This window comes from Chrysochloris asiatica, unplaced genomic scaffold (genome assembly GCF_000296735.1).
Source record: "Chrysochloris asiatica unplaced genomic scaffold, ChrAsi1.0 scaffold00049, whole genome shotgun sequence".
Lineage (NCBI taxonomy): Eukaryota > Metazoa > Chordata > Mammalia > Afrosoricida > Chrysochloridae > Chrysochloris > Chrysochloris asiatica.
The window spans coordinates 17,358,591-17,371,360 of record NW_006408567.1 but is presented as its reverse complement, the minus strand read 5'-3'; the positions used below and the strand labels follow the sequence as shown (position 1 = coordinate 17,371,360).

The window sequence follows — 12,770 nt, the reverse complement described above, 5'->3', positions numbered from 1 at the left end:
ATCTGTATTAAAATATTACACATTCTCTTTGCAAGTTTATCTCTGTCACCTAATTCCAATGAATATAACCACTGAAAAAAGAAATTAAAGTGATAATGTGCCTAGTTGTTCAAGGTCCCAACCCTGTTTGCCCAAATTAAGCAGAGATATTATAGATACACCTTAAAACCAGGCAACAGGCACAATGCTGCCTAAGGGGACTCCCTCACCATAACAGCTAAGACTAAGGAAAAGTTCTTCTAAATATATTCCTAAAACCTGCTCTTATTTATAACAGATAGGAAAAGCCAAACCCAGCTATTAAAGGCAACTTTTAGCTTCCTTAAGACATAATTTCAAGAACCAGTTAGCACCAAAAAACTAATGGGCAGCACAGCTTCACATCCTTGAAAAGTTTGGTGCTAAAGAATTCAACTACCTACACCATGCACTACCAGTCCCCACCAGCAAGCACCTGCCCCATAAGAAGCAAGGCTGACTCTATAACTAAGTAAAAATCAATCACCCAAGCTAACACCTCCAACTTACCCCCACCCACATGTATTTCTCCTTCTGGTTATTTTTTTAATCCTCCAAATCACTTATCACTGCCTGACATACTATGTATTTATTCATTTCACTGTTTTACTTTTTATCCCCCACCTTCCACTCCAATGTAAACTCACTTTTGTATTTTCTTTGCTTAAAGCAGTGCCTGAAACATAGTAGGGTGCTCAATAAACATTAGCTGAATGAGCATGAACTCACAGTACCAATGCCCGTACACTTAAGGTAATTCTAGGAGATGATCATAAATAAGGGCTAAATAAATAATCTATGACCATAAATAAGTTCAAAAATAATCTAATATCATTTTCTGCAACCCTCATTTCAATCATACTCCATTAAACTCTACTGCTGTCAAACTCAAAACCGCATTTCCTTCATCATCCAATAGATAGTAGGAGGTGCAAAGGAGAGCTTCCTGTTCAACCATTTTCATTGCAGATAGAGCAGATGCACAAGTAGCCTCTATGCACCAACCTAGGACTCCTGCTGCCAAAGATTCTGCTTTGAAATTCAACCTCTACTCTTCCAAGTGTCTTGCAGTAAAAGGGGTCCCAATGGGACTTCATACAATCAAGAGATTCTCAAAACCAATTAATTGCATCAAGGTATCTGCAGTCATTACCACCATCTCATCTTTGTGTTCTTGCCTAACTTTGAGACCTTTAAGATAGTGAAATCTTAAAGCCAGACTCTCCAAAACAAAAAAGCCCACTCTCAAAGGGCACAGAAAGCAATTGGAGTGGAAAGAGAGTTCATAAAATAAATTTTAACAAGGTCTCACAGAAATGTTTGGATTCTTGGGATAATAACTAAAGTAACCCACACTAACAAATAAAAAGGTGAGAGTTAACAGACAGGAAATAATCATCTATGTGATCTGAAAAGATGGAATGATTATAGCAATTAACTAAATGCACTTTCTCTTAAACAAATATAAAAATTACTTCATATAGTAAAATGTTATTATCCTGGGGTCATCACTGTATTAAGTTAACAATATCTTTTCTCATGCTCTTTTGAAGTTCCAAACACAATTTTAGGGGAGAAAAAAAAAATCAATGACAATTTGTCTGAAAAGATAGTTGAAATAAGTAAATTACTTACTTTAAAAAATATATTTTACTTCATTTTTAAAAAATAAAACAGCATGTACAGCTAAGTTATAGACTACTTCATGTTTTATACTATTCACTGGAAATAATCTAATGAATAATTAAGTCAGTAATAAGCATGTCAATTCTTATGAGAATGGTTGCTTTAAGCATTCTATTCTAGGCAATGAAAGAGGCTAGCCTTAGTGTGTTTTTTGTTTTGTTTTGAAGTCTAATGAAAGTAATGTACTCAATGAGACCCTTCTTAGACTAGCAGAGCACTGTTTAGAAGTGAAGTTTCACGAAGTCTGAATCAGTGAAATGTTTCATTACCAGCGTAAGACAAACTGATAGAAAATGTATCATTGATAGAATCCAGTGAATAACAAAATAATAAAAAATAATGGCAGTGGTCCAATACTCTCAATAACCTTTTAAGTACCATCATTGTCACTAGTTTACAAATGAGGAACTAGAGACTCTTGGCCAAGGTCCTAGCGCCTGGGAAGAGCACAGCTACAATGAGAACGAGGTATTCTCACAACGAAGCCTACAGCACTCACACTAAGAGTTCCAGTCAACTTTAGGCCTCAGGTGAGTAATTTTCAGGCTAAAATAATGGAAATATATATAAGTACCAGTAAAATAATAACTGAGTTATTATTTATTTCCATTTTAATTTGCCTATGCACAACATTACTGATATCTCAAATATCTGGAAGAAAGCTTAATGATAACTTTCCAGTAGTAATTGTGATCACTCAAAACATCAAAATCACACAATGAAGAAAACAATTTTAAATGTACAGTAATACACACATGAAACTGCTTAAGTGTAACTTTAAGAAGCATGATCAAATTTCTATAGTCACTATATGAGTATGCTGTGAACTTAAACTTTCCCACACTAGTTAAAACTCGGCCTACAAAGGCCAAATCAATTAGCAAATTCTCAGTACTTTACATCTCCTAGATACTTCTGGCAATAGAAGTTACTATTTCAGGGGATACCTTGCTTTACAAAACAGAATCATTCTGCCCCGCACCCCCACCCCCATCTGACCTTTAAAAGTGTAAAGGGCTTAAAATAGTACTTTGAACAATGCAAACACTGAAAATACATGGAAAGAAAATAGAATTTCTAGCAAGTAAGACTCCTTTTGCAGACTTTCATTGTGATTTTGTGTTAAGTAACCTCATTTTATGTTTACAGTATTATGCTGCCATAAGCACAAATTCAAAATTAGAAAACAACTTTTGCAAATATCCATTGACAAATATACACTAAGACTCAAGGGCAGCCCTAAACATCTGGTAATCTTTCTACTTGCTGCCTTTCTAAAAATTAGAAGAACGCATAATAATGCAGCAAGCTCTCTTCACCTTCAGTGCTTGCTGATGGTGCTCAGAGGATCCAGGAGTTCACTAAGCTTCTCCCTTTCCTGTTGCTTCACTACACACACACAAAGTATCCTCAAAGAAAAGTTGATGAGAATGGCATCCTGCTGCCTAAGTTATCTGGCTCTGAGAGCTGGAAAAAGCTGTGGCCTTACTGCTTAAACTCTTACCCTTTCAATTCACACAGATTACAGCACAAAAGAAGAACAAGAGTGGTTTGCACATCCTATTTAGATCCATTACAAGAGTTAGAACAATCAATATTTCCGCCCCCCTAAAAAACTTCCATTGTAAAAATTTCAGGATTTTATTCAAAAAACTATTTTCTAGTTTAATAAGGCCTACTTCATTCATTCTGGTTATGCTTATCCTGTTGCATCTTCATATACAATAAAAAATTAAGATATATATGAGAAGTGCCTTTCTTGCTACTTTGACAGACATTAAGACTTTTTGGATGGATAACATCTATAGCATATATCTAAAGTACAGATATAGTTTAAGAACTATGTAAAGTACTATGAAAACTATGAAAGTCCAAAAAGACTCCACATTCCAAGCATCAATCATATTTTCCCACACTTCTACTACATTTCTCATTTTCTAAATTTCATGGTTTTGAAGATTGTTCTTAAACTTCTACAACACCAAATACTTTTATAAGAAAGATTATACAAAACTAAATGTTAAAGTTATCTTACTTGAATCTACTTCACAATAAATCTTATTTTAAAAGCACTGAAAGTGATAATTAACAAGATACAATGAAAATCGAATAATGAAACAACAGAAGCTCAGAGCTAGAAAGTACTTTAGGAAATCTGGTCTGAGGCTCCCATTTTTTATGAAAGTTACAAATATGAAGAGTCCATGTGAACTGAGCCAACATAAAACCAGACCTTGATCTCCTATCTGCTCACCTGTAGACCATTCCACATCAGCACACAGATTTTTTTGTGTTTTACATGGCTATGAGACAACTATATCCTCTAATAAGAATGCCCTACTAGGTTCAGAACTCTGGTAGCGTAGTGGTTATGAACTGGGCTGCAAACTGCAAGGTCAGCAGTTCGAAACTACCAGCTGCTCCACTGGAGAAAGATTAGGCTTTCTGCTCCCGTAAAGATTTACAGCCTCAGAAACGCTGTTCAGAGTAGCTATGGGTCGGAACCGACTCAACAGCACTTAACAACAACAACTAGGTTCCGAAGCTTCTGGATTTAGGCAGAAATATTTGGCTGAGCATTATTACTTAAATATCTTTAAAAATCATATGTCCCTTTAAAAATATTTCAGTTTAAAATGGAAATACTAAGTAAAATATTTTATTTTTTATCTAAAACTAGTACTTCGCTAACTAAACTACCTACTAAAATTTTATTACTATAAAAATATCTTAATAAGGGACTGGATTTTTTGCCCCTACCTAGCCCTTCATAGCTGTGAGGCATTAGAACCCAAAGAGCACTGCCTCAAGAGAGAAGCCTGGGCTGGAACCAAGTGCTCCCTGTGCTCCTGCACGTAGAGAAGTCTCTGGGAGAGTGCAGTCCTTTCAGCTGTGCCCAGAAAAATAGCACCCTGCCTGACAGACGGCTTTTGAACAAGTGGGAAAATGAACCTGAATACAAATAAATTTTGTTTATTAAAAGCACAATGCAATTATACCATTGTGCTGTCATTATTTCCTAAATTATCTAATAATGTTCTCTGGTATATACTTTTCCAACTTAGTGAACTTTCTAACAACTGCTCCAATTATCACACAGACCTACATTTCTCTATCAATGGATCAAACAAAGTACAAGATTTCTCAGTCCTGTCATAACTTACTAATATGACTATTTAACTGAGAAGCATTTTATAGATACAATGCCAGCTTATGTATTGGTAAAACCTTACTTACTACAACATACACAGAGGCAAATCCTAACAAAAAGATACTTAACAGTATATAGCCAATTTGCTTATGAAAACCTTATATTGCTGAATTCAGGAAACACAATTATCTCATACAAATAATATAGTACTCAACCTCTCTTTTAATTTCCAAAAATTATGACCATCACTTAATATATTAAAATCCCTAAACAAAACAGTGACAATCCAATTCCTAAGTATATGGAAGTGCTGCTATGTTTGTGCTTGTTATATGCTCAGTCACCAGTGGTAAAAGAAACCTCACAATTACAGCTAATCAAATTTCCTCCTAAACCCAAACTCTTAGGACTATGTATAGTTAATTCAGAAAGATACTAAACACACATATGATACATACATCATGTATTTGTGTGTGTAAGGGCACGTATCAAAGGATTTTCAGCATTCATTACAACTACTGAAACTCTGGTCTGAAAATTCGAATGACTAGTAGGGCTAATTTGCAGGCCTTTTCCTTTGGAAGGAGCCTGGTGACGTTGTAGGATAAAAAAAGGACTGTTAACCACAAGATCGGCAGTTCAAACTCACCAGCTGTTCTTCAGAAGAAAGATGAGGCTTTCTGCTCCTGTAAAGCATTATGCCTCGCAAATCTCACACAGGGTAGCTATGAGTCAGATCCAACCTGACTGCAGTGGGTTTTTTCTTTAGAAATTTAAGGAGTTATGTACTTTTTTTCCCAGCAATGTATACTAGTTTATAATAGCATAAAATCAGCTCTATAAAGTTTGTTGTAATGCAATCTGATTTACTTTAATATAGTTTTTATTTTTTTAATTAACCACCTGTCTATGAAAATAAGTTTTTCTTGAATTTTTTTAAACCAATATTCTTTAGATGTTTTCACTTTCTACTCCAGAATGAGAATGCAGCTATGCTTATGACTAGTTTTTTTCTAATTAAGTGAAATAGAATGTTTAACAAAAAATTTTTAATATAAAATTCTTAATTTGTTTTCTCAGTCTGAAATTCTGTGAATATAAAGCTAAAAGCCATGAAAGCATTTTGTCTATCTGATATTCTTGAATTTTAATGAATAAAAACTATTCTTCAAGCAATGGTTTCTGATACACATCATGAACTTACCTGGTTAGTTAGAGGTTGCTGGATCTGGTCAGAATAAGATAAGGCAGAAACCTGTTGGTCACTTATGTTTGGCTGGCGACGGTCACTGTACTGATGTGAATGGGGCATCTGTCCAGCCATCTGAAGGCCAGCAGCATGGAATGAAAATGACGGTGCAAGCCGAACAGATGAAGGTTTGCATGCTGAAGTCTCTCCTCCTACGAGAAGATAATAAGTGCCCTTTAAGGAAGTATTCACATGCTAGTATTTATATTTAAATCATTGGAGATACTTGCTCATTCTTTCAGGAAGGACTATAACGGTGTTCAATAATAGCATTTAAATCCTTTAGAAACACAAACAGGAATATGTCACTCACAACAACTGAATAGTTATAAATATATATATAAATTGATAAAATTAAGTACCTATAAATCTGTATTAAGAAAATGTTAAACACTTTTTGTAACGCAACAGGAACAACTTTTAGTACTTATTTCACATGAGACTTTCTTCAGTTGAGAACCATGACGCTGTAAGAATGGTCTGTGAATTCTTGAGAATGGCCTCTCCCATAGATCAGGTCTTTACAAATCAACTGAAAAGGACACTACTGAGATGTTGCTTCCCTCCTGCCAGTTATAAGAAAACCAGTATTCCCAGCCCTCGCCTATTCAAGCAACTGATGTGTTTTAATGGCGTTTGTCCACCACACAGAAAGAAACTCAAACGGTGTTGCAATCCTCTGGATTCTTCTAGCATAATCAGCGTAGCTCCTAAAGAGGATTCCCGCCAACCCCGCCCCCGGTCTATAAAATAACCAAACTTGTAATACTGACTAAAGGCAAAGTTTAAATCCTGGTCAACAAACAGTTGACTTAATATTTGTAGTAGCTGTTCCCTGAATGTACCACCTAACTACTGCCATTCAACATACCGTTCTGTTGAAGCAAATCAAACAGCCAAGCTGCAGGATTTGAAATCCCAGTTCCACTACATCTAGCTGTGTGGCTCTATATACCTAATTTCCTCATATGATTTTTTAAAAAAAGAGGGTTATCATATCTGAACTTCAAAGAGTTCTCAGGAAGGTTAAGTGTTTTAATACATGTAACTAAAGAGCAACTCTGAAAATTTGTAGCAAATGGCTCAATGTTAACAACAATGACAGTACAGTACCCATTCTTGTATTTGGATGTTTCAAAGACTTTACAAACAGAACAGCACAAGGAGCAATGTCCCCAAAACATATTCTACTTTTAGTCCTATTAATACTATTTTCTATTCAGTAACGAATCTAAGTGAGCTTGGTGTTCTTTGTCTCTATAGTCCATCTCAAAGTCACCAAATCTTACAGATTCCACCTCTCTGAAGAAAACTTATATACAACTTCTGTTTTCATCTCCATTGCAACATTTCTCACCCGCATTAGTAATATTAAATTTCCAGAAGATCTTTCTGTCTTTACTCTGCTCAATTAAAGCTCCATTACTTATTTGAAAAGATGGTTGCAGCGGTCTTTCTAAAATGCAAATCTCAAGTACCCCTTTCCTATTTAAATTGGAATATTATCTGTCCCTTAGCCCAGCTACCATGCCCAACTTGGGTCTCCATTATAGCACAGGGCCCTAAATGACCTAGTGGTGGTGGTGAACTGCCATTGAGACATTTCTGGCTTGAAACGACCATGTACAGGGCTTCTAAGTTTGAACCACCAAACTAGCAGTTAGCAATCCAGTGCTTATCCTACAGTACCATACCAGGAATAAACATAACCACTGAATAAATAAAAGGGTAGTGTACATAGGATGAAAGATGGGAATAACTTTTTAAAAACAAGACCCTACTCATGATGAAAAATAAAGCCAGTCAATGCAATTACATAGAGCAATTCTGTTCAGTTAAAAAAATAATAATAATAACCTAGGAATTTATGCTATGGAAATAATGTGCACAACAATGGTTATTACTGTTTGTAATAACAAGAAATCAAAAAACTAAACAGTCAAGTAGAGGTTGTGTGTGTCACACACACAAATACAAACTAGGAAGGAATATAAATAAACATCATATGTGTATGAAACAAACTAAGGTCATGTAAATAAAATAGTAAAAAGACTCATGGCTATGAATGGCAAAGTATTTAACCACTCACTCTGGGCTGTAGTTTCCCTATCTATGAGACACAAATGTTATACTAACCCTATCCATCATTGCCCCACCGCCAGGGTTGTTATTTGGCTTAAATGAGATACCAAAAGTAGGCAACTATACAATGTTGTTGGTTATTTTTAAGTATCTTTTGAGTCAATTCCGACTCAGCATCCAACTCTGTACACACTTTCCAAGTAGCAGCTGGTGGGTTTCAACCACCAAAGTTGAGGTTAGCACACCCCAGTGCTTATCCCATGGCATCACACCAGCACTTTTTACATGTTACCTGTTATTTCTATTATCAATGTAGTCATTATACACTATGTTTACACAAATTTACTTTAATGTAAAATAACCCAAAAGGTGCAAAACCATTTCTATAAAGTGAACACCCTGTTATGGCAAAACATAAAAAAGCATGACAAACATCCTAGACAGCCCTACATAACCCTGACCCCTCCCAGTCAATACCTGCTTCTTCCCCCAAAACTTAACACTATCCTGACCTTCAAAACAGATTTGTTTTGGTTTTATATAAATGGTTTTGTTCCCATAATATTCTACCTATATGCTTCAGTTTGTTCATTAACACTGCTGAACGTACGTACACCATTCTATAAACATATGACTTATTAGTTACCCATTCTATTTTGAGTTGACACTTGATTTTTAAATGTTATCTAATTTCCTATTTTAATAGTCTCATGTGGCTACACAGTTGTTGTTAAGTGCCATTGAGTAGCTACTAGCTACCATTTTTAGGCAGCACAGCTACAGAGCAAACTGGCAAAAACGAAAATCTTCGTGATACTGAATCCTCTAATATATGAATACAGTTTTAGAAGACCTTTACTTATTTGCTACTGTTAGCTGCTTTGGGGTCAGCCTGAGTCATGGAGGTTGACCACTCAATGCAATGAAACATTTTACTGGCCCTGCAGGCTTGGACCATTGTGATCCATAGGGTTTTCTCATTGCCAGGCCTTTCTTCCTAATCTATCTAATTCTGGAAGCCTCATTGAAACCTGTCCACCATTGGAGACTCTGATGTTATTTGAAACATCAGTAGCATAGTTTCCAATACCACAGCAACATGCAAGCTATGACAGTACAAAAACCTGAGAGACATAGTGGTAGAACAGCATGTTTACTTCATCAAATTTTAAATGAACTGATATCAAGTAATATCCTCTCTTGTGAGCTTTTCATTGTCACAAAATTATATTAATACCCAGTTCACCTCAAGATTGGTTACTAAATCCTCTGGCTCTTTTTTGTGATGAGGTCTTGTCAAGGGTTTATCAATTTATTACTTCTATTCAAAGAACCAACTGTGGCTTTGTTGATCCTCTCTTATGTATGCTTTCTATTTTTGTACTCATCTTGTTCTATCAGATACCCAGAGAGGTATATTAAAATGGCCCACTATAATTGTGCATATTTTTTCTCCTTTTGTTGTAGATTATACAAATATGAAAGTTGTTATATTTTTCTAATACAACATCTTTTAGTTATGAACTCATGCTCTTTTATCTGCAGTAATGCTCCACATCCAAGTATTACTTGTCTAATATTAAAGACTACATCAACTTTTGCTTACTCAATCTTTGCACCATACACCTTCTGTACATCCTTTAACAGTATGTAATATGCTTTTATTTATGTGTAAGGACTAACAAACTACCCTTCCATTTGTTCCAATTCTTTTATGTACCTTTCTTGCCTTCTGCTGAGTTGATTTTCTAACACTCCCAACATATCACACATTATTTTATTATTGTCTTATTTATCTTATAGTATAGTAGAGATTACACAGTCAGTTTCAACTCCAAGGTCCATGATTTAAGCTTACCAGCCACTCCTCAGAAATATCTATACAAGGTCACTGTGGTCGGAACCAACTCGACAGCACTTAATAACAACAAAATCCTTGATACAGCAAAATCTAATAAAATTAGTAACTCTCCTTTAATTTATATGTATGATTGTTAACTTGTATCTCAATTCTCTCTGCTGTTAAGTGCCATCAAGTCAGTTCTGACTCACAGATACCCTGTGTAGGGCTTCCAGGGAGTAGCTGGTAAGTTTGAACTGTTGACCAACTCGTACGTAGTCCAGTGCTGATCTACAGCGTCACACCAGGACTCCTAATTTTCTATATTTAAATTCACAACCCACTATTATTATTGTTTCATACTGTTACTATTCATTTATATTTACCCTTAATGTGGTTGGTTGTTCTACATCCTTCTCTTATCTTCAACTTCCCACCAGAGACCATTTTCCTTCTGCTTAAAAAAGATGCTCTTTAGTACTTCCTTTACTATAAGTCAGTTAGTGGAAAATTCTCTGCTTTTATCTAAAATTGGATTTTATTTCTCCTTCACAGATGAAGGCTATTGTTGCTGGGTATAAAATTCTAGATTTAACATTTTGAAGGTATCAATTCATTATCGTCTGGTTTCTGTTGTTTTACTCATGAAGGCAGCTACTCAGCTCATTGTTTGTTTGTTTGTTTGTTCCTCTTAAAAGGGTCTCATTTACCTCTGGTAGTGGATTAACCCATTCACTGGATTCTTTGTATTTCCTGTTCTAGAAGCCCCCTAATTCTCTACCAAAATTCTCAATTTCCTAGAACATTTCACATATAGTATTTTTAAGTCTCTGTCTGATAGTTTTATTATTTGGGTCTCTGACATATCTTTAGCATTTATTTTATCTCCTTATGCTTTATTCTTTAATTAAGGATAAAGATGGCATAAAAATCATAAACATAAATTTTTATTATTTACCAAAATTAGTTTGTGTTTTTTATACTTGATAGTTTGGGGTTCCAGCAAACAGGGATTCAAAGGAGGGTTACAGTCCCTTTGAGGCAGACATATTTGCAGTTAACCTGTATTATTGGAGTCCTGTTGTGGAGCTGCGGGGGTTGGGTTAATGCGATAAGTTGCAAGATCAATCTGAACTGGCAAGGTTAGCAGTTCAAGCTCACCAGCCACCCCTCAGAAATCCTATACAGGGTCATGGTAAGTTGGAGCAGACTTGAAGACGCTTAACAACAACAACCGGTATTCTTATGCTCCCAGGGGTCCTGACAGAATCATTGGTGTTATTTCCAGTCTGCCTTTCTTTGGTAGCCCTTGTCAGATAATCTTTGTATCTGCAATCTCATGAACTGTAAGGAAGGCTATGCTCCACTTATTAGCCTTTCAGGTGCTTTTTGCAGAATTAGCAAGCACTCTTGAAAGGACTCCTGGTGTGGCACTGTAGGATTAGCACTAGACTGTGCACCACAAGGTCGGCAGTTCAAACCCACCAGCTGCTCCTTGGAAACCCTATAAAGGGTCACTACAAGTCATAACCGACTCAATGACACTCAGTAACAACAACCTGAAAGGAAATGTGCTCCTAAATGAAAGGTCTGCCTCTCTTGAGTTTCTTTCTCTGGCATCCTGACCCCATAATACCTCACTGCCTCGTCAACTCTCTCATGCCTTCAAACAGTTTGTTTTAGAGTTTCTTGTCATTCTAAGGAATAGGATTAGTACAAATTACATCATTAATGGAAGCATATATATTTTTAAAAGAAAAAATATGTATGTACATATAAATAAAAAATATATTTGTGGGTCACAGAAAAGCATTAACAATGTTTAGCTTTGGATGGTGAAATCAAGAGTAGATTTTTTTTTTCTGTTGTGATTATTTTTTTCAACTGTTTCATATGGCTTCTGCATGAAAAATTTTTCCTTAATGACACTCATCCTATGATATATTCCTAATCACAAATGATTTCTTCTTTCCTATACTGTATACTCTTATTGCACTCCATTTTTATCATCCATCAGTCATGTAGTATAAACTTACAATTATGTGAGGACACGAATCGGGCTACGAACCTTAAGGTCAGCGGTTCGAAACTACCAGCCGCTCCGCGTGACAAAGATGAGGCTTTCTACTCCCGTAAGGATTTACACCCTCGGAAACCCTGTACAGGGTCGCTATGGGTCGGAACTGACTCGACGGCATTTAACAACAACAACAACAACAACAACATTTCATCTTCATTTTGAGAGAAATCTTCTTGAGAGCAAACTGTTTCTCCAAACCCACCTTAACCAATCAATCCCTGTCATGAAAGGAGCCTGAGAACACAAATTAATGGAAGCAGGTAAATTTAGCAAACTAAAGTGCCATGGTTCTACCCTTTCCTTTCACATCAGATTAATAATGTGTTTTTTCTTGTGTCCATGCCCTGCTCATAATCAAGTATTTTCACTTTGAAAATATTCTTAAAATTTTTACAATTTTAGATAAGATACATGCATCTTTTCAAAAGCTGCTTTGATGGTCATGGAAATTGGCAACCATATCCTGTTTGTTGAAGTGTGTAACTATTGAGATACATTAGGCTGTTCGCTAATGCCAGCTATCTGATTCTGAAAGTTATAGTTACCACTGATAACAATTCTCATTTGGCAGAGTTTGAGCCAAGGAGAAAGAAGGTAGTCATCTAAAAATAAGTCTTATTAATAAAGTGTTCTGTCACTGAAAAAAGGGCAATCTATGAAACTA

General features: G+C 35.7%; 1 protein-coding gene across 3 annotated transcripts in view; it reads right to left on the bottom strand.

Annotated features, from left to right (window-relative positions):
• Positions 1-12,770, bottom strand: part of DYRK1A (dual-specificity tyrosine-(Y)-phosphorylation regulated kinase 1A) — a 115,510-nt gene that overhangs the window by 38,062 nt on the left and 64,678 nt on the right. For all 3 annotated transcript variants that reach the window (XM_006862569.1, XM_006862571.1, XM_006862570.1), the window contains exon 2: positions 6,060-6,256. In XM_006862569.1, the coding sequence (XP_006862631.1) occupies positions 6,060-6,256 (197 nt within the window). The remainder of the gene's footprint in view (positions 1-6,059; positions 6,257-12,770) is intronic.